A 23,514-nucleotide genomic window follows, 5' to 3' on the forward strand; every position below is an offset into this window, starting at 1 on the left:
TCCCTCTTATTACCACTACCACCATCCCTCCTACTACCACTACCACCATTTTTCTTATTACCACTACCACCATCCTTCTTACTACCACTACCACTATTCCCTTACTACCACTACCATTATCCATCCTATCATCTACCACCATGCAACTTACTACCTCTACCACTATTCATCTTAGTACCACTGTCCTTCCTACTACCACTACCACCATTCCTCTTATTACCACTACCACCATCCTTCTTACTATCACTACCACTATTTCTCTTACTACTACTACAACCATCCTTCCACCATCCCTCTTACTTCCACTACCACCATCCCTCCAACCACCATACCTCCTTTTTCCACTACCACCATCCTTCGAACTACCACTACCACCATCCCTCTTACTACCACTACCACCATCCCTCTTACTACCACTACCATCATCCCTCTTACTACCACTACCACCATCCCACTTACAACCTCTACCATCATTCCTTTTACTACCACTACCACCATCCCTTTTACTATTACTACCACCATCCCTTTTACTATCACTATAAACTACCACCATCCCTCTTACTACCACTACCATCATCCCTCTTACTACCACTACCACCATCCCTCTTTCAACCACTACCACCATCCCTCTTATTACTACCACCATCCCTTTTACTATCACTACCAACTACCACCATCCCTCTTACTACCACTACCACTATCCCTCTTACTACCACTTCCACCTATTACCACTACCACCATCACTCTTACTACCACTTCCACCATCCCTCTTATTACAACTACCACCATTCATCTTACTACCACTTCCACCATCCCTCTTACTACTACTACCACCATCCCTCTTATTACCACTACCACAATTCATCTAACTACCACTACCACTATCTCTCCTACTACCACTACCACCATTCCTCATATTACCACTACCACCATCCCTCCTACTACCACTACCACCATTCCTCTTATTACCAATACCACCATCCTTCTTACTACCACTACCACCTTTCCTCTTACTACCACTACCACCATTCCACTTACTACCATTAACACCATCCCTCTTACTACCACTACCACTCTTACTCTTACTACCACTACCTCTATCCCTTTTACTACAACTACCACCATTCATGTTACAACCACTACCATCATCCCTCGTACTACCACTACCACCATCCCTATTACTGCTACTACCACCATCCCTCCTACTACCACTACCATCATCCCTCTTACTACCACTACCACCATCCCTCCTACTACCACTACCACTATCCCTCCTCTCACCATCCCTCTTACTTTCACTACCACCATCCCTCGTACTACCACTACTACAATTCATCTTATTACAACTACCACCATTCATTCTACTATCACTACCACCATTCAACTTACTACTACTACCACCATCCCTCTTACTACCACTACTACCATCCCTCTTTCTACCACTACCACTGGTCTTCTTACTACCACTACAACCCTCCATCTTACCACCATCTCACTACCACTACCACCATCCCTCTTACTACCACTACCACCATTTCTCTTACTACCACTGCCCAATTCCTCTTACTACCACTACCACCATCCCACTTACTACCACTACCACCATCCCTCATACTACCACTATCACCATCCCTCTTACTACCACTACCACCATCCCTCCTATCACCATCCCTTTTACTACCACTACTACCATCCCTCTTACTACCACTACCACCATCCCTCTTACTACCACTACCACCATCCCTCCTACAGTAGTGAAATTTACGCCTAGAACCGTCCCAAACCCGAGGAGAACCTCAGGGATTGAACTCGGTCATAGTCAAAAGTGGTGTGGGAGTCCGTAGAATGGGACGGGTTGTGTCGTGGGGACGGGTTGCGTCGTGGGGGACGGGTAGCGTCGCAGGAGTAAAATGTAAGGGATGTTGTGTGTCATGTAGGTAAGAGGGGAAGATAAGTATGTGGGCATCATCTCAAATGTTTCCCCGGATGTTATGACGCGTGGCATCCGGTCAGGCGTCACTTGAGAGAGTGTCATGTTGGGTAGGGGCTGGAAGCTAAGTGGTTGGTATGCAGTCATAGAGTGAGGGGAAACCAAACGGGATGCAGAATGGGCGGACGTGATCCCAAAATGGGCGGACGTGATCCCCAAATGGGCGGACGTGATCCCAAAACGGACGGACGTGATCCCAAAACGTGCGGACGTGATCCCAAAATGCGCGGACGGGATCCCAAAACGTGCGGACGTGATCCCAAAACGCGCGGACGTGATCCCAAAATGCGCGGACGGGATGCAAAATGCGCGGACGGGATGCAAAATGCGCGGACGGGATACAAAACACCGGGTAGCTTCCAGAGCTGTACATACTCAGCAGCATCACACGTCCACATAGAAATGAGGTTCTCACCACATACCGCCACATAGACTTGAGAATGTCATGTAGGGAGGAGGAGGAGTATGTAGGTTATGTTGTGAAGGGATGGGGGGAGCCCCCATAACTGAGAGGATATCAATGACGTCCATTAGTTCTCCCCCTACATGGGCAGGAAGTGTTGAGGGGAGCGTGAGAGTCCAGGGTCTTAAGATTGGAGGGGAGAAGGAGGGGAAAGGGAGGTAACAGCTGGCAGTGGGTTTGTGTGTGAAAGTAGTCATTATTTTTTCTTAAAGAATGACAGTTTTATGTACCCTCCCTGCTTCCAGAGCGCTAAGGATATGTGAGCTATACCTACCACATAGCTATGAGGAGTGACACCACATGACCACATGGGTTACCTCTTCAAAGGCTGAGGCCTAACTGTTGCGAATGTCATCATCAACCTCTAACATAGTCAGTCATGCCCCCCCCCTCCATCCACATAGCAGGACATACCACATACCAACACCACCACCACACTGCTGGGAGTGACAGCAATACGGCATACCAATACGGCATACCATACTCTCTCCTGACACAGCTCACACCGGCACATAGCATTGAGTGTGACAATGTTCTTTCTCAAAGGTGAGCCATGAGCGCAACATACAAATTCCAAAATGCAGTCCTGGGAGTTTGACACACATTGATTAACAAGCTATCTGATTATTTATACATCTCTCTCTCTCTCTACATTATATGCTGGGTTACATAGTGTGTCAAGAACTACCTACGTGATGCTAAACAGTCCAATCTCACACAAGGCAGTCTTATGGGCAGTAAAGGCTTGCAGAGACGCATAAAGGAGTCCAGGACTGAACCCCAACAATTCATTTTTAGCTAAGCAAGTTACAATCATGACGAGCTAGTTACAAATTTCAATATAAGTCAACACATCGTCACGGAGATGTGATCTCTGCCTACAAATTGTTCTTGTTAACTGTGATCATTGAAATGTATGCATGTTTACTCAATCTCCATCACCTCTTCTTCCTACAGCCATTACTGCTGTGCAAACCTTGTAACACACAACGGCGTTATCATAGCAAGACAATGTCACAGAATGTTCAAGACTCCTGAATGAATTAAACAGCAATCCGTCTCGTTAAGGTCTAACCTTCGCGGCGATTTGAGACGTTGTGAGATGGACGAGGTAGTGGGATGGCCTTACCCTCTCCCCATCCACCCCACCAAACCCTACCCCCTCCCACCCCCCTTCCAAGCCCAAACCATCAAGCATCACTACACCCTTCCCAGACCAGGTGTTCTGTGCAAAGCCTTTAGTATTATTTCTGATCATATGTATAACCTTGTATCGCATTGTGACCAACATGGTATCATCATTATTTGCTCAAATAGCATTTTTTAAGAATATCCAGTCATAAGCTGGTCTTCAATCTTATTATTATAACAAATCATAATTTGTTGTAAACACAACTGCATGGGATATACATAGCAGTCAGTGGTTTCTCTCTCTCTCTCCAGATCATTTAATAGTTGGGGGAAAGTAACATCAATTCCTTTCTCCTGCCGCCGCTGTTCACGTATCTTTTTTTCATTTCACTTAGACTGACAGCGCACCAGAGGATGGACGTCTAATGTCAATTTTCGAGCCCCCCATCACTCTCACCCTTATAACCTTGTAAGGTAACACGACCAACATGATGACATCGTTCTTTGCCCAAATATCATTAATGTAACGTGACCAATATGGTAACTTCGTTCTTTGCCCAAATAACATTTTAAGAGCAACTTTCTGTCCGATGTCTGAATAATGAAATTTAAACCATGTTTAGCTATTACATCCAAACACAATACAAGGTTACCACAAGCTTGTTTAGTTCTTGTATCACATAACGTAACGTAACGTTTATTCCAGAACTGGTAGACATAACATAATGTAGCTTCATATTCACTGTGGTAAAACAAACATACACATCACGGTCAGTCCTCGCTATACCTCAAACGCGTCGTTCATTCTCACTCCCTTAGGTGAGCAATGTTCCACACATACAAATTTCAAGCAAAGTAAACATATATAAGACAATGTGGAAAAACATAGTCTTGATACTATTATTAAATTGACTTGTTCATTATCCCCGAGTTCAAGGCTGTCTCTTAAGACCTACATCATCCAAATGTAAACACCAATCGATGAGAATAAGACCGGATGAGTCGATAGTGAAATAGCTCTGGGCTATGTCTATTTTCAGTTCTTGTAACACAGTCAATGTAGCGTAATGGGGAAAACAGACTTTCTACTGCCTACATAAATAGCATTTGAAAATGTATGCAAGTCTAGACAATCTCCTATAGCCCTTACATTCTAAACACAAATAAAATATTAGCACACGCTTGCATCGCATTATATCATCATTAAGGGGGCATATCAATGTAAAATTAAAAGTGGTTCAATTTGCTTATAATTTTTTTTATGAAATGGTTATAGAAAGGGCTGCAGCTGGTCCAAGTTTCATCATCACACCCTAAACAGAAAAGGAGAAAAAAAATAAACAACGAATTATGCAACGAATTTTCAAATAGTTTCAGGGAACACATGTGTCAACTAAAATCATTTCTATAACACTCAGATATTAAATTAAGCACATAATAAAGGATTCTAGTGATCAGTTTTATCAAAAAAGTGTTTAGTGCAATAATATAATTTTTCAAAGTTACCCTTCTAAAAAATATGCAATATATGATATTTATAAATTTTTATAAAATCAACAAATAGACTTTGGACTAAAATGTCTACTAGATTCTGTAGAAGCACAAACGCTACATATAAGGTGTAATTTTCATGTAAATTGATTAATAAATGAAAGCTCTGAAGTAATTTGAAGGTGTAAATTACTTTCCAGAGTAAAATAAAGATCCAAGTTCGGCCACCTGTAGCTGAGCTTGACTTCGACAGATTTCGTTCATAATTGGCACCCTTGCAGATAGGTATCCATTGAGCAAGGTGTGCAAGGTTCATGCAAATCCCTTGATAACAAACGAGAAAAAAATATTGGCAAAAAAAAAAAAAAAAAAAAAAAAAAAAAAAAAAAAAAAAAAAAAAAAAAAAAAAAAATTAAATATAAATATATTGCACATACATATTACAATTATTACAAGAGTTTGTGCTTCTACAGCACATAGTAGACATTTTAGTTGACACATGTGTTCCCTGAGATTATTTGAGAATGTTGAACATTCGTTGCATAATACGTTGTGTATTTTTTTCTCCTTTTCTGTTTTGGGTGTGATGGTGAAACTTGGACCAGTTGCAGCCCTTTCTATAACCATTTCATAAAAAAAATTATAAGCAAATTGAACAACTTTTAATTTATAACGATTTAGAATGATATGCCCCCTTAAGTAACGTGGAGATCAACTTTCTGGCTGTTGTCTGAATATCATTATTGAAATGTGAACCCCATTTAGCCAAACACAATATCTCCATTATATCTCATAGCATATAAATATTACGGTCTGCAAGTTTTAGCCCTCTGTAACACAATGTAACGTAACGTAACGCAAATCAACTTTTGCAGTCCAAAATGTCATTTTGAAACAAAAAGTGAGGCTTAGTCCATCTCCATTACATCTCTTACCATATAAATATTGGTGTCTACCAGTTTTAGACCCTGTAACACATTGTAACGTAACGTGGAAATCATCAAATTTCTACAGACCAAATAACATTTTTAAATGAAAGTATGACTTAGTCCATCTCCATTACATCTCTTACCATATAAATATTGGTGTCTGCAAGTTTTAGACCCTGTAACACATTGTAACGTAACGTGGAAATCATCAAATTTCTACAGACCAAATAACATTTTTAAATGAAAGTATGACTTAGTCCATCTCCATTACATCTCTTACCATATAAATATTGGCGTCTACCAGTTTTAACCCTCTGTAACACAATGTACCGTAACGTAACGTAACGCAAATCAACTTTTGCAGTCCAAAATGTCATTTTTAAATGAAAGTATGACTTAGTCCATCTCCATTATATCTCCTACCATATGAATATTGGTGTCTACCAGTTTTAGCCCTCTGTAACACAATGTAACGTAAGGTAACTCAGAAATCATCATCTTTCTACAGACCAAAATAACATTTTTAAATCAAAGTGAGACTTAGTCCATCTCCATTACATCTCCTACCATATAAATATTACTGTGTGACAGTTTTAGCCCTCTGTAACATATTGTAACGTAACGCATATCAACTTTCTGCAGTCCAAATAACATTATGAAAGTATGACTTATCCCATCTCCATTACATCTCTTACCATATAAATATTGGTGTCTACCAGTTTTAGCCCTCTGTAACACAATGTAACGCAACATAACGCAAATCAACTTTTTGCAGTCCAAAATGTCATTTTTAAATGAAAGTATGACTTAGCACATCTCCATTACATATCATACCATATAAATATTAGTGTCTACCAGTTTTAGCCTCTGTAACACATTGTAACGTAACGTGGAAAATCAACTTTGTCGGATGACCAAATAACATTATTGAAAATGTAATCCATGTTTAGCCATTACATCCAAACACAAAGAAAAATATTACCGCTTTTCTTTGAGAAACTTATATGTGGAGATCATATCTCCAGAGTCCACACAATAAGCCACACATCACGCATCTTCTGTTTTCAAATCACAGCTCGCATCTAATTTAATGTTTTTTTTGTTTTTTTTTCAGAAACTATGTTTTGAGAATATGCTCAATGTCAGCAATTACTATTCGTATCATCAAACTCCTTTCAGTCATCAAAACAAGCAGAGGTGCCGCATAAACCACTAAAGATTTGATGTATGCAAGGTACATCATTTTTGACAATTCTGTCGCCGACACGCCTTAGCGAGATGACTGCGCGCAACAGTACCCGAGCACTCTTAATTTTATTGAAGCACTGTTAACATAGCATAATGTAAGATTTTTTTCACATTTCATATCGCGTGTGTAGATTTAGTTTTAACAAAAAGTGAAACACGAGAGCATGAACTAATAGGGTTGAGATAGGAGGAAAGGCTTTGTGGAAGATAAAAGAGCCGAGGAGTCATGTTCCCTACCTACATTACTATTATTTCTTGCAGACCTGTCCAGAAAAGCAGTCAGTCAGTTACTCAGTCAAACATTTTTATAGTTAAAAGTTTTTCATCTTAACAGGGGCTACTAGTCTTCATTTTTTTCTTCTATCAAATCAAAAAGACGCGAGGGCCACTACCAATTGTTGTTGTCTGTCTGTCGGTCTGTCTGTTTGTCTATCGCTTGACTAGGTTAAGGCCCGTAATATCCCAAACCATACATGCTACGGGCTCTCACTAGTCAATAAACACAATTTTGTATCATTTCTCTACTAAATAGCACTCCGAATCATCTTTGCACATTTTAATTTTACAGTCACGTGCACAGCCATCAAAGGGGAATCTCACTACTGCACGGATGTCGTGTGTGTGTGTGTGTGTTAAATAAAAGGTCCTTACATAGCTTATCATTTTCTTTGAGAAACTTATAAGTAGTGATCATATCTCCGAGTCCACACAAATAACCCACACCAACCCACTTCCATATTGAGAAAGAGAGAGAAGGCAAACATAGCTTGCAGCTAGTCAAAACTTAACATAACAGATATGATTTCACAGAGTTTTTAACCTTTGCCAGTTTTTCAATGTTTTCTCTTCACTTGTGCTAAGTGAGTCAGACAAAATTAACATGTGACATTTAACCTTATTATGCTCAGGCTAAGTGAGTCAGACTACATTATTAGCCAGTATATTAGCTAGATAGTCAAAACATATAACAAGCATTATTTCACAGGAATTTTTTCTAGCAAATATGCTTCCTTTAAGCAGTTCAACACATCAAACACCAGCAGTCCGCGAAATTCCCTTTAGTCAATAATCATCCTTTACAGTATTTCTTGACTAAAATAGCACTCTAAAACATAAGTGGTCATTTTTATTCTCACTGACGCACTATAGTCAATAATTTGTTTCGCAGAGTGACAAGTTATGCCTAGTGACGAGATTTCACGGTGAGCATAGTTTAAGAGAGTTCACACTGTATTAATTACGGTCATGGATATCTTATGTTATGTTTATGAAGATCATTACTTCTTATTTTTAACATTTTTCTTGCCCCCAGCTTTACAGTCTTCTCATATTCTTTTTCAAATAAAGTTTGCTTACTGTTTTCCAGTAGATTGGCTTCACATTACATATATTAATCAATTTTCAAATTAAGTTCAGTTTCTTTTCAATATCACAGCTTTGTTGTCCCCCTGCCAGTATCTAGTTCAAGTCCTCTTATTATCAATGTCATTAATACTGCTATCATCAACCATGTATTGGATGTCTAAGACATTCGGTTAACAACTTAGTAAGTGTTTAATGAACGTGAGAATCACTTCATGTGTGCTCATTTTAGTTTAGTTTAAAGTTTTCAATCTTGAATTAATACTACTATCATTAACTATGTATTGGATAGCTCAGGCATTCAGTTAACAACTCATAAGTGAAAATCACTTCATGTGAACTCATTTTTAGTTTAGGATAAGGTTTTTCCATCGTGAAATACTATTATCATTAACCAGGTATTGGGTGGCTCTACCATTCAGTTTACAACTCAGTAACTGTTTACTGAACATTGTTATCCCTCCATGCGACCTCATTTTTTAGTTTAAAGTTTCTCCATCGTAAAAAATAAAATATTACTATCACAAATCATGTATTATGTGGCTCAAACATTCAGTTTACAACTCAGGAACAGTTTACTGAACATAGATATCCATCCATGTGACCTCATTTTTTAGTTTAAAGTTTCTCCATCGTAAATAAAAAATAAAATATTACAAATATACAATACAAACCTTGTATTGGCCGGCTCCGGCATTCAGTTTACAACTCCGTAAGTGTTTACTGAATGCAAAATCGCTACATGTGTGGTCATTTAGTTTAAAGTTTCTCAATCTTAAAATATTACTATCATCATCAACCATGCATTGGCTGGCTTAGTCTTTCAGTTCAGTGAGTGTTAACTGAACGTGGAAATTATCACATGTGTGAGCATTTAGTTTAGTTTTAAGTTTCACAATCTTAAATTAAATACTATCATCAACCCCGTATTGGGCTGTCGAGCATTCAGTTATCCACTCGGTAAGTGTTTACTGAACGTCGAAATCATTTCCTGTGTGCCCATTTTTTACTTGAACCCGTCTCCACTCCAAACCAGTCAGGACCTAGGGTCCCGACTCGGACCGCAGGTCCGGTAACCAAGACGGGACAACACAAGTGATTTGAAGAGTACAACCATTGTGATGGGATCTCTGGACTTGAAGGTTCTCGTAATCCATCCTATCATTTTTCTGGCTGACGCAATACTTGACTGGTTATGCTCCCTAAACGTTAGGTCGTCGGACATCATAATTCCCAAATCCTTGACATGCTGTTTTCCTACTATGGGCAGATTCAATTGTGTTTTGTACCCTGTAATATGTTTAAGATCCTCATTTTTGCCATATCTGAGTACCTGGAATTTATCACCGTTAAACATCATGTTATCACTGCTGCCCAATCGAAAACTTTGTTAATATCTGTTTGTAGTTTATCAATGTCTTCAGCAGAGTTTTTTTTCATGCCGATTTTTGTATCATCTGCAAAGGATGATACGAAGCTGTGACTTGTGTTTTTGTCTATGTATGGCACTCTTTCCCATTGGGGGTGGAGGTGAGAGTGCCAATGAACAGGGGGGGGGGGGCCAAGTTGGATGAAGGGTTGCTAGTTTGTTTTCTTTCTGGGGGGAGTTTTTGGATATTTTAATGCCGTAGCTCACAATTTTAACCAGACAGCGGTCTGTTTTGATTCGCCTTACTTCCCGTGTCCTTTCCCGGTCGATGACAAGCTGTGACATAATTTAAATGTAAAGTGCTCGTAGGCCAATGCTCCCTGTGCCTCTCTGGTGGACCAGATTCTCCGGTAGGCAACAAGAACTTTGTGACTGATGACCCCAACTAATATAGCACTATATTAGTAGGATAGCTTTAGGAAGCCGTCGGGGCTACCCACAGAAAAGTACTTACGTACAACAATGTTCGCTGACTTTAGAAAAGATTCTGTGCTTAAGCTATTTCTTAAGTATTTGAATGAAATTCGTTTCATTTAAACAAATGAATAATATACTGGTCAAGAAACATCTTTCGTTGTGTGGATTTGTAGAGTAATGTTTTCCAGATGTTTCTTCCCTTTTAAATGAATTGAAACCCCAAATTTCAGCATCTGGCAGAGCACTTGAGGTTATTTTCTAATAACATCAAAGCTTTTGAAATAAATTTCAAATTTTTAAACATGATGTCAACAATGGTACTTTTAACTATTTCCAAAACCTAAAAAAACTAAATTGCTGTGAGAGATTCATGAGTAAACAGGAAATTAGAGAGTTAACAATAATTTTTTGAGCGTCAGTGATTAAACTGCAGATTAATTTACCCAAAGTTGACTAAATTCTGGTCATCTGAAGAATCTAATTCATTCATGATGTGTACAGACGACGTAACAAAATATTGAATGAGATTGGATAGTGATTGGATTAATGCAGATAATTGTGATTTTGCAACATGGAATGCAAATCCTAAAATTTTGACTGAAAAAATGTCTCGAGGGCAGTATTATTAGTATTTTCATGGACATTTTCATGCAAATCATTATTTCCAGCAATGAACTTTATCAAGTCTCATAATAGGAGCAGTCTTACTGATGAAGCTTTAGCTCTCAAATCAACCAAATACAATCCTTGTATAAAATATGTCATCATGGTACAGCAGTATCCTAAGTTCACAAACTTAAATATATATGGAAACATTTTAAGTATAAAATATCAAGAACGTTCTGCTCAAGTATTATGCTTTGTTAGTTCTGGAATAGTGAATAATATTGTCTAATTTCTCTCCTCCACAGGTATTGAAAGACCTATCGCCCAATATCATCCCAGACACCTGTTATCAGTCCCTCAAAACATTCAACAGGTATACTGATGAACAAACTACTGCTCCATATTTTCCCTGATACCAGTAATCTCCTGTCCAACTAGAAGCATCTGTTGATTTCTTTGGATAATTCCTGATTTTTATTTACTGTTCTACTGACAGAATTATTAGGTGGACATCTTACTGTTATTGCAACCTGTTCTACTGTTCAGGCATTAGAAAGTTATCTACTTTGCAGTTGTTATATGGATTACTTAGCATATAAATTTACATTCAAGCTTATAAAAGTTTAATAAATAAAAGTATTTGTTTTATTAAAGTTTGCTCAAGGGAAAAAAAGATATCAGAAAAAAAGATAAACCGTATCAGTGCCCATAGTGTCTGAAGCATTTCATCATGAAAATAAACCTTATATCACACACGAGAGTTCACACAGGAGATAAAGCGAATCAGTGTTCAAAGCGTCAGAAATATTTTACCAATAAAGGCTCTCTTGTTACACACATGAGAGGTCACACAGGAGAAAAACCTTATCAGTGCTCCGAGTGTCAGAAATATTTTGCCACTAAAAGCTATCTTGTTACACACATTAGAGTTCACACTGGAGATATACCGTATCAGTGTTCTGAGTGTCAGAAATATTTTACCGTTAAAACTCTCTTGTTACTCACATGAGAGTTCATACAGGAGATAAACCGTATCAATGTTCAGAGTGTCATAAACATTTTGCCACTAAAAGCCATCTTGTTACACACATGAGAGTTCACACTGGAGATAAACCGTATCAGTGTTCTGAGTGTCAGAAATATTTTACCGTTAAAAGCTCTCTTGTTACTCACATGAGAGTTCATACAGGAGATAAACCGTATCAGTGTTCTGAGTGTCAGAAATATTTTACCGTTAAAAGCTCTCTTGTTACTCACATGAGAGTTCATACAGGAGATAAACCGTATCAATGTTCAGAGTGTCATAAACATTTTGCCACTAAAAGCCATCTTGTTACACACATGAAAGTTCATACAGGAGATAAACCGTATCAGTGTTCAGAGTGTCAGAAATATTTTGCCACTAAAAGCTATCTTGTTATACACATGAGAGTTCATACAGGAGATAAACCGTATCAGTGTTCAGAGTGTCAGAAATATTTTGCCACTAAAAGCCATCTTGTTACACACATGAAAGTTCATACAGGAGATAAACCGTATCAGTGTTCAGAGTGTCAGAAATGTTATACCACTAAAAGCTCTCTTGTTACACACATGAGAGTTCATACAGGAGATAATCCGTATCAGTGTTCAGAGTGTCAGAAATATTATACCACTAAAAGCTCTCTTGTTAGACACATGAGAGTTCATACAGGAGATAAACCGTATCAGTGTTCAGAGTGTCAGAAATATTTTGCCCGTAAATGCTCTCTTGTTACACACATGAGAGGTCATACAGGAGATAATCCGTATCAGTGTTCAGAGTGTCAGAAATATTTTGCCACTAAAAGCTATCTTGTTAGACACATGAGAGTTCATACAGGAGATAAACCGTATCAGTGTTCAGAGTGTCAGAAATATTTTGCCACTAAAAGCCATCTTGTTACACACATGAGGGTTCATACAGGAGATAAACCGTATCAGTGTTCAGAGTGTCAGAAAAAATATACCTCTAAAAGCTCTCTTGTTACACACATGAGAGGTCATACAGGAGATAAACCGTATCAGTGTTCAGAGTGTCAGAAATATTTTGCCACTAAACGCTATCTTGTTACACACATGAGAGTTCATATAGGAGATAAACCGTATCAGTGTTCAGAGTGTCAGAAAAAATATACCACTAAAAGCTCTCTTGTTACACACATGAGAGTTCATACAGGAGATAAACCGTATCAGTGTTCAGAGTGTCAGAAATATGTTGCCACTAAAAGCTATCTTGTTACACACATGAGAGTTCATACAGGAGATAAACCATATCAGTGTTCAGAGTGTCAGAAATATTTTGCCACTAAAAGCTATCTTGTTACACACATGAGAGTTCATACAGGAGATAAACCGTATCAGTGTTCAGAGTGTCAGAAATATTTTAGCAGAAAACAGAACCTTGTAGAACACACAAAAATTCATATCAAATATTAGACATGTTAGTCATGAGAGTCAGAAATTTGTTATGAAAAAACGATATTACGAAGAAAGTTCATACATGAGAAATATCATAACAGTGTTCAGTGTGTCTAAACAGTTACACATTGTTGTAGAAAAAGACGCTCATGTGACAACACAAATGTGTTAATATTGGAGACAAACTTTACCAGTGTCCAGAGTGACTGATGTTAACCATTAAGACTTTCTTGCCATAACATGAGAGTTCATATGGGAGATAAACCTTAGAGTGTTGAGTTTGTCTGAAACATTTTGATCGCAAATGTTCCCTTCTAATGGTTTCCTATTATTGGTGACAGGAAGCTTGTTCTGTTAGATTTATCAGTATATAATTTGCCAACAACAGGCCTTCCATAGTGGGCAACCTACTACAGCTGACTAACTTCCCTGTAACGATTTATTACAAAGTTAATAGTCAGACATAAGAAAGCGTGCCCAGTCGTCACGTTTACCCTGCCATTGAATCGAACCCAACATAATCGGTTGTCACATGACTAGGATAACCACTGTGCAGGAAGTAAATATTCCTATGTTAAGTGTTGCTGAAAAATCTGTACATATAAGAATGTTGTTGTTGATGATTTAGGGGCGACGACGATCGAGGGATCGTATGCGCACCGGCGTACCTGTGAATTGTTAATCATGAAGAATAATGGCATATAAATGTCGCGTATCTGTGGAAACTAATGAGTCTTGCGGCAAATAAGCACATGGATGGGCAGATGATTCAGGAGTCCCCAGGGTGAAAAGCACCGACCCCATCCTAAACATACGAAAGCACCTGGTAGCAAAACCAAAAACACGGCCCCTAAAACGCAAAACGTCATCCAGTGCTCTCCAGCAGAGCAGAAGCCAGCTGCTCACCAAGTCTTAGGGCGCACCAGGAGCCCACTGAGTGTGGGAACACTAGGAGCCCACCAAGTGAGGGGCACACTTGGAGCCCAGCAAGTGAGGGGGCACACTAGGAGCCCACCAAGTGCGGGGCACACTAGGAGCCCACCAAGTGAGGGGCGCACAAGGAGCCCTATCAAGTGAGGGGCACACTGGCAGCCCACCAAGTGAGGGGCACACTAGGAGCCCACCAAGACCCACCAACTCCCGGCACCTCTCGGTCAAGCTCGACATTGTCACCCCGCTGTAAGAACCAGCCAGAAAACGTACATAATCTATCACTATCCTGTGACCTAAGGCGATATGTGCGCCAGGTGTCGTAACAGTCCGGACCATTGAACAGGAACGTCAAATGGCAGTATACAACACCAAATCACGAAACGGAAAGTGATCCGCCGACACTCAGGCAATGCGAGTGTCCAGACGTCCGCTCGTCGTCAAGGTATAACCATGAGGCAAAGACAATGTTTGTCCAAAGAAGGAGACCAGATGCTTGGGTCTAGTGTCACTCAAATTGGAAGAGGGAATAGCCGGTGGAACGGAATGAACAAAGGCTGGTCGGTGTTGCCAGAATTCAAAAGGGAACAGAATTCCAGGGTCACATTATGACCCCCAACGACGATTTTTTGGCACTGCCTGCCGGCTACACAGCTACATAATTTGAAAAAACTTTTGAAAAAATAGTTCTTATAGTAACATACATAATTATTCATTAATCTTGAGAAAATTAACATAAATTATCTGCTGTCCATAATTTGGCTGTACATGCATAAGACAGATGATGCTCTTACAATTTCATAAATAGTTCATGCTATGCCTTATTCTCTAAATAAAGGGCTAACCATTCTAATTTTGTATTTAATAATGCTAAACTCCTCTCCTCGGCATCCACCTAAACATTAGACAATTATGTTTTAATAAGAGGGAGAGAGACAGAGACATACACAGACAGACAGAAACAGACAGAGACCGAGAGAAAGAGACAGAGACATACACAGAGGCAAATAGACAGAGAGAGAGAGAGAGGCTGAAAGAGAAATAGAGACAGTAGACAGATGGATGGATAGATTCATGGATGGATAGTTGGATACAAGGGCGGATTGATAGACAGATGGAAAGATGCATAGATCTTCCTGAGGTTATCTTGAGATGATTTCGGGGTTTAGCGTCCCCGCGGCCCGATCCTTGATCAAGCCTGTTTTTTGTTACACACCCCCAGGAAGCAGCCTGTAGCAGTTGTATAAGTCCTAGGTAGCTATTTACTGCTAGGTAACAGGGACATCAGGGTGAAAGAAACATTTTACCCATTTGTCTCTGTCTCCACCGGGGATCGAACCCGGATCCTCAGGACTACGAATCCGAAGCACTGTCCACCCAGCTGTCAGTCGCCCCTGACAGAGATAGAGTGACGGATAATTGGATGGATATATGAATAAATGGATTGATAGATTGATGATATATGATAAATCGACAAATAGATAGATGGATAGATGATATATCGAAGGATAGATGGATGGATAGATAGAGGGATGGACAGAAGGATGGATAGATTATATATTGAAGGATAGATGGAAGGATTGATTGATGGATGAATAGAAAGGATGGAAAAAAGGGTTGATTGATGGGTATATAAATGGATAAGTAGATGAATATTAGCTGGATAGGTGGATGGATAGACATAAGGATGGTTATACGATAGACAGATGGATAGATGATATATCGAGGGATTCATGGTTGGATAGGTTGATGAATGGATAGATAGATGTATGGATAGGTTGTTGGATGAATGGAAAGACGGATGGACAGAGGGAAAGATATATGGATAGTTAGAGGGATAAATAGATGAATAATTGATAGTCAGGGGATGGATATATGGATGGATTGCTGAATAGACAGCTGGAAAGATAAATAGATATATAGAAAGATAGAATGATGAATGGATAGAATGATAGATGGATACGAAGAGATGTGCAGATAGATGGATGGATATATATATCCATACATGGATAGTTGTAAAGATCGATGAAAAGAGTGATAGATAGATGGATAGGTAGATGGATGGATAGATATATCGATAATTAGATTGAAAAATATATTGATAAATAGATGGATAGATAGATGGGTTGATGGGAAGATGATGTAATGGATGCATGGATAGACATATAGATAAATTGATGGATGGACATATAGATTAATAAACTGACAATTAGATGGGTAGATGCATAGGTAAATGGGTAGATGAATAGATGGATAAATGGAAAAGTAGATGGATGGATTTATATATGGATAGATAGGTGGAAAGATATATATATGGATAGATGGGTGGAAAGATATATAGATAGATCATAGGACAGGAAGATGAAAGATGGCAGATATACAAGCAGATATTAATACAGTTTTCGACTGGGCAGCAGAAAATAAAATGATGTTTAACAGGGATAAATTCAAGGTACTCAGGTACGGTAAAAATGAGGCCCTTAAACATAATACAAGGTACGAAACATAATCAAGTCTGCTCATAGTTGGAAAGCAGCATGTAAAGAATCTGGGAATAATGATATCTGCCGACCTGACGTTTAGGGAGCATAACCAAGCAAATGTTACATCAGCCAGAAAAATATAGGATAAATTACGAGAACAGTAAATTCCAGGGATCCCATCACTATTTTTCTAGTATGCATATAACTTGTGTTGTCCCATCTTGAGTATTGCTCGATACTCACTTCTCACTTCAGAGAGGGAGAGGTGTCTGAAATAGAGGGATACAGCTATCCAAATGTACTCACTAAAAGGAGACGAGAAAAATATCAAATAATATACACCTGGAATATACTGGATTGCCAGGTTACAACTGTACATAGTAAAAGAACAACATACTGGAGTGAATGATATGGAATAAATTGTATATAGAAGCAGTGAAGAACAGGGATGCCAAAGGCACAATCAGAGAACACTGTATGAACATCAGAGGTCCACGGTTATTCAACGTACTCCCAGCGAGAATAAGAATGATTTCCGGAAAAACGTGGACACCTTCAAGAGAACACTAGATAGTTTTCTTTAAGAAATGCCGTAGCAACCGGGCTGTGGTGGATATGTGGGTCTGTGGACCGCTTCAAGCAACAGCTTGTTGGTCCAAGTTCTCACAAATCAAGCCTGGCCCGGCCCGGGCTTCGGGAGTAAAAGAACTCCCAAAACCCCGTCCAGGTACATGGGAAACAGACCCCGGGCAACGCCAGGTACCCCACTAGTTTAGAGACATAAACAAATCCTTGTAAAGAGTAAGAAGAGACTTTTTGCAGAATAAATGTCATCCAATGTTCAGAGTGTGAAATACTTCATGTAAACATCACCAAATAACACAAGTGAGAGATCTTTCGGGAGACAAAACATGTGGATATTCTGTGTATCTAAATTTCCTAAAATGAACATATATTGCACACCTACGAGAACAGTTCATGAAAGAGAGGAACACATGATGAAACATATTTGTCACATATGCAGGCGGGGAGATCAGGGAGAACTGTTCATCCAAGAGAGAACACAATATGGAAATCATTTGTCACATAGATGGGTGGGGAGAGGATAATGGAGAACTGTTCATGCAAGCGAGAACACATGATGGTACCATTTGTCACAGAGGATCGTGGGGGAGAGGAGCATGGAGAACTGTTCATGCAAGAGAGAACACATGATGGTATTCATTTGCCACATAGGAGGGTGGGTAGTAGAACATCGAGAAATGTTCATGCATGGAAGAATACATGATGGTACACATTTGTCACATAGGAGTGTGGGGAGTGGAACATGGAGAACTGTTCATGCAAGAGAGAACACATGATGGTTGTCGGAAATCCGACACTAACATACTAACATTACTAAACGCCATAAGATGTTAATTTATATTAATTAGTCTTAAACGGATTATAGAGAATGGGAGATCCTTGATATCATCAAAACATTCATTTAATTTCTACAAGTCTCCTTTCAACTAGCATTCTAGTGATTAATCTTAATATAAAAGTTTTCTCTATGCTTTAATTTAGTGACATGTGACACGACAAAGATCTGATATTTCAATCGCCTAACAGTGATTCTGCTACAGCGACCTCATCTATAACAGAGGGAAGTGCTGAGTATCTGACTAAACTAAACGGACTCCTGGTTCACCCTTGACGCCGAGCGGAAGTCTGGACACCTCCTCTGCCTGGGAGCCGCCGGATCACATCCTGTATTAGCGTTTTGGCTTTGCTACTGCCGTTTGGCATCCCTCTGCAACGGTCCGCTTGTACGACGCCTGGCGCACATAACGCCTTGGGTCACAGGATTGTTGATAGATTTTTTTTGGCGTGTTCTGGCTGGTTCTCCTGGCGGGGTGATGGTGTTCGGGGGCCGGCTTGGCCGAGAAGTGCCGGGAGTTGGCGGGTCTTGGTGGGTTCCTGGTGTGCCCTCAGCTGTGGTGGGCGGCTGGCTTCTGCTCTGCCGGGGAACACTGGATGACTTTTTACGTTTTAGTTGGGGGCCGAGTTTTGGTTTTGCTACCTGGTGTTCTCTGTGTAGGGTGGGGCTGGTGCTTGTCACCCGAGGGACTCCTGGGGCTCCCCAATCATCTGTCTGACTGTGCGTTTCTTTGCCGTATGGCATATTAGTTTCTAGTCATTGGCGTCACTCGTTTCTTGATTAAGCTTGGCGCTTCACCTTTCCTGGCTTCGCGATTAACCCATCACGGGTACGCCGGGGCGCATCCGATCCCACGATCGTCGTCGCCCCTAAATCAACAACAACAACAACATCTGACTAAACCTCCATGTCTTTTAGTTTTATGGCCAGATAACTTTTAGATAAGTCAGACGGTTATGAAGCATGACATCACCAAAATGGGGGTAAGCCTGATTTTACCAATTACACAATCCGCATTAATACATGTCACATTTTATTGACTATAATATTGTTGTACAATTGTTTTGGTGTAAATATCAGGCATGTAACCTGTGATGAACTGAAGAAATCATATCGAGCTGTTAGTCCTTATGTGAACCTGTACAGACACCATTCTTGCTCGAACACGAGATCACAGGGTCACCATTAATATAGGTCCAAGACGGACCACATGTGGCAGACTGAGGACAAGTCTGAGGATGGAGCTCCAGCTCTCACACTGCGAAATCAGCTGAGGCCAACATAACATATTACTAACACATTTTTGCAATAGTATTAACATTTCAGTAGTTTATTTCAACTATCAATTGTTTGATTAGTAGGCTATGTACATAACGCAGCCAAACTTGAGTACAGGTAAACACCCAGCAGGATAAATATACTGTCCACTTTGAATAACAACTAAAAACTTAAAGTAAGTTCAATAAATCAATAATTTAATACAATTAAATTAACTAACAAAATCCTGCTGGGAAACCCTCCAAATTGGTACACATTTGACACATAGGAGGGTGGGGAGTAGAACATGGAGAACTGTTCCTGCAAGAGAGAACACATGATGGTACCATTTGTCACAGAGGATCGTGGGGAGAGGAACAGTGAGAACTGTTCATGCATGGAAGAACACATAATGGTACATATTTGTCACATAGGTGGGTGGGGAGAGGAACAATGGAGAACTGTTCAGTAAAGAGTAAAGTAATGTTGAGCTTGTCCATCTGAGGTAAATGTTGTTGAGTCACACGACATTCTACCAACAATTTAGAACAAAGACTTGACTTTGGTGATATTTAATTTAACAATAGGATGTTTTAGGCAATGTTCCCGGTTTATTTGGCATTTATTATGTTACCAAGTGTTTGAGCAAAATGGTGGTGATGTCACCATGCTCACAGAGGTGAAGGGCATGTGTGTAGTGGTGATGTCACCATGCTCAGAGAGGTGAGGGAGGATGTGTGTCGTGGTGATGTCACCATGCTCAGAGAGGTGAGGGAGGATATGTGTGGTGATGATGTCACCATGCTCACAGAGGTGAGGGAGCATATGTGTGGTGGTGATGTCACCATGCTCACAGAGGTGATGGAGGATGTGTGTGGTGATGTCACCATGCTCACAGAGGTGTGAGGGATGTGTGGTGGTGATATCACCATGCTAACGGAGGTGAGGGAGGATGTATGAGTGATGTCACCATGCTCACAGCGGTGAGGGGGATGTGTGGTGTGTGGTTGTGATGTCACCATCCTCATGGAGGTGAGGGAGGATGTACTCACCTATTTGTGCTTGCGGGAGTTGAGCTCTGGCTCTTTGGTCCCTCCTCTCAACTGTCAATCAACTGGTGTACAGGTTCCTGAGCCTATTGGGCTCTATCATATCTACACTTGAAACTGTGTATGGAGTCAGCCTCCACCACATCACTCCCTAATGCATTCCATTTGTCAACCACTCTGACACTAAAAAAGTTCTTTCTAATATCTCTGTGGCTCATTTGGGCACTCAGTTTCCCCCTGTGTCCCCTAGTGCGTGTGCCCCTTGTGTTAAACACCCTGTCTTTATTTATTTATTTATTTATTTATTTATTTATATACAAGAAGGTTCATTGGGTTTGTGAGAATACATAGCAGGGTGTTTACAATATTGTAAAGCCACTATCTACCCTATCAATTCCTCTGAGAATCTTGTATGTGGTGATCATGTCCCCGACTAATTCTTACGTCTTCTAGCGACGTGAGGTTTAATTCCCGTAGTCTCTCCTCGTAGCTCATACCTCTCAGCCAAAGTACTAGTCTCGGGGCAAACCTTCGAACCTTTTCCAGTTTAGTCTTATGCTTGACTAGATATGGACTCCAAGCTGGGGCTGCATACTCCAGGATTGGTCTAACATAGGTGGTATACAAAGTTCTGAATGATTCCTTACACAAGTTTCTAAATGCCGTTCTTATGTAAGCCAACCTGGCATATGCTGCTGATGTTATCCTCTTGATATGGGCTTCAGAGGACAGATCTGGTGTGATATCAACCCCAAGTCTTTCTTTCTCTCTGATTTTTGAAGAATTTTATCTCCCAAATGATACCTAGTATCTGGCCTCCTGCTCCCTACACCTATCTTCATTACTTTAGATTCGCTAGGGTTAAACTCTAACAGCCATTTGTTCCACCAATCCATCAGTTTGTCTAGGTCTTCTTGAAGACTGAAGCAGTCCTCATCTTTCTGAATCCGTCTCATAATTTTGGCGTCGTCAGCAAACATTGAGAGGAATGCGTCTATACCTCCGGGAGATCATTTACGTATTTCAGAAACAGGATAGGACCGAGTACAGAGCCCTGTGGGACTCCACTCTTGACTCTGTGGTGATGTTACCTCTCAGGGAAGAGAGGGAGGATGTGTGGTGGTGATGTCATCATGCTCTTGGAGGCGAGGGAGGATGTGGTGGTGATGTCACCATGCTCACGGAGGTGACGGAGGATGTGGTGGTGATGTCACCATGCTCACGGAGGTGAAGGAGGATGTGGTGGTGATGTCACCATGTTCACGGAGGTCAGGGAAGGACTGCATCAAGTTGACACTCGAGATATTTGAGAGCCTCAACAAAGTCAACTTAACTGTATGTCGCATCGAGGGTGACTTCCAGCTTGTGAGGCTTAAGTACTAAGTCAATGTTCTTGATTGATGGCAAAGGCCACCTGTTGCTGAGTACACCATAATAACTACCATGAGTGGCACCTGTTGCTGAGTACACCATAATAACTACCATGAGTGGCACCTGTTGCTGAGTACACCATAATAACTACCATGAGTGGCACCTGTTGCTGAGTACACCATAATAACTACCATGAGTGGCACCTGTTGCTGAGTACACCATAATAACTACCATGAGTGGCACCTGTTGCTGAGTACACCATAATAACTACCATGAGTGGCACCTGTTGCTGAGTACACCATAATAACTACCATGAGTGGCACCTGTTGCTGAGTACACCATAATAACTACCATGAGTGGCACCTGTTGCTGAGTACACCATAATAACTACCATGAGTGGCACCTGTTGCTGAGTACACCATAATAACTACCATGGGTGGCACCTGTTGCTGAGTACACCATAATAACTACCATGAGTGGCACCAGTTGCTGAGTACACCATAAAAACTACCTTGCCAGATGAAGTGAGTGAGTGACACAGCATTCTGCCTGCTATCCAAAACAACACAGACATGACTGTGATCTTATTGAGACCAACGATACTATGTTTTAACTATTTGTTAAGTATTTATTTTGTTATTCTATGTTTATCCCAATTGAGTGTCAAGAAACCTTGCAGGATGTTAAAATATTCATCATATAAGGAAAACCATCAATAATAATAGCACTGTCCTACAACATTTAGTATAAGAGTGTAGAGATTAAGTCACATTTTATAGTGATGACGTTGTGGTCTGTCCTGGACAATTATGAACTCGATACCTTGTCCAGTTTGGAGTGGAAGGCTCCATCTGCATGGTGCTCTTTGAGAATTATATTTATGTATGCATTTTTGTCTCCACTGTTCACTGAGCACACCGTTCTGGTTTATACATATTGATATCATATAGTCAAAAGTGTATAAGTAGTATTTACCTAGGATAGGAATTTTACAAGAATATTAATAATTCATATAAGAGTAGTAGTTGTCTGGTGAGGCCTCAGATTATGTGATAATCTGCAGTTAATTATTTTTAAATGTTTCATTATAGATTGTAGCATAACATGTCAGCTATATTTATGTAGAAAATTGTTTGTTAGTTTAACTGTTAAAATTATCAATTTTCATCTTGTAATGTTGTGGACTTATGTCATACTGAGGTATGTGGAGATCAATAACAGTAAAGTAATAAGTACAATATAAAGTGTGATAAGGTACCTTCACTATCTTATAATGATGTGGACTGTTACGTTATGGTACATGTAGAGAAGATCATTACTTATGTTGTAAGTACTACTAACATCATTTAAGAATGTACGTATATAAGTAAGCAAGGAATGTATATAAGTAAGTAAGGAATGTACGTATATAACGCATTTAAGTATATACCTTACCTGAATAAACATCTGAATCTGAATATTTTGTGTACGACATTTACTAATGTATAGATTAAGTATAG

At 39.9% G+C, this 23,514-nt stretch overlaps 2 protein-coding genes across 3 annotated transcripts in view; both read left to right on the forward strand.

The window, feature by feature from the left end:
* Positions 1–23,514, forward strand: part of LOC138359286 (zinc finger protein 84-like) — a 67,452-nt gene that overhangs the window by 3,587 nt on the left and 40,351 nt on the right. Inside the window, exons 2-3 of one of the 2 annotated variants that reach the window (XR_011225911.1) lie at positions 3,980–4,058; positions 7,119–7,964. The exons of the other annotated variant lie outside the window; for it this stretch is intronic. The gene's annotated coding sequence lies outside the window, so the exon portion shown is untranslated. Of the gene's footprint in view, positions 1–3,979; positions 4,059–7,118; positions 7,965–23,514 lie in introns of those variants that run through there. 2 annotated transcript variants of the gene reach the window in all.
* On the forward strand, positions 11,388–15,288 carry LOC138359287 (zinc finger protein 84-like). Its single transcript, XM_069318422.1, has 2 exons — positions 11,388–11,988; positions 12,072–15,288. The coding sequence occupies exons 1-2, from the start codon at positions 11,797–11,799 to the stop codon at positions 13,521–13,523; spliced, it is 1,644 nt and encodes a 547-aa protein (XP_069174523.1). The 5' UTR covers positions 11,388–11,796; the 3' UTR covers positions 13,524–15,288.

Source organism: Procambarus clarkii, chromosome 90, assembly GCF_040958095.1.
Source record: "Procambarus clarkii isolate CNS0578487 chromosome 90, FALCON_Pclarkii_2.0, whole genome shotgun sequence".
Lineage (NCBI taxonomy): Eukaryota > Metazoa > Arthropoda > Malacostraca > Decapoda > Cambaridae > Procambarus > Procambarus clarkii.

Excerpts from the sequence above, each read along its gene's own strand:
- LOC138359287 (XM_069318422.1), top strand. The coding sequence starts at position 11,797 with ATGAAAATAAACCTTATATCACACACGAGAGTTCACACAGGAGATAAA. Across the intron at positions 11,989-12,071 it reads AAAGCTATCTTGTTACACAC|ATGAGAGTTCATACAGGAGA; the intron begins ATTAGAGTTCAC and ends CTTGTTACTCAC.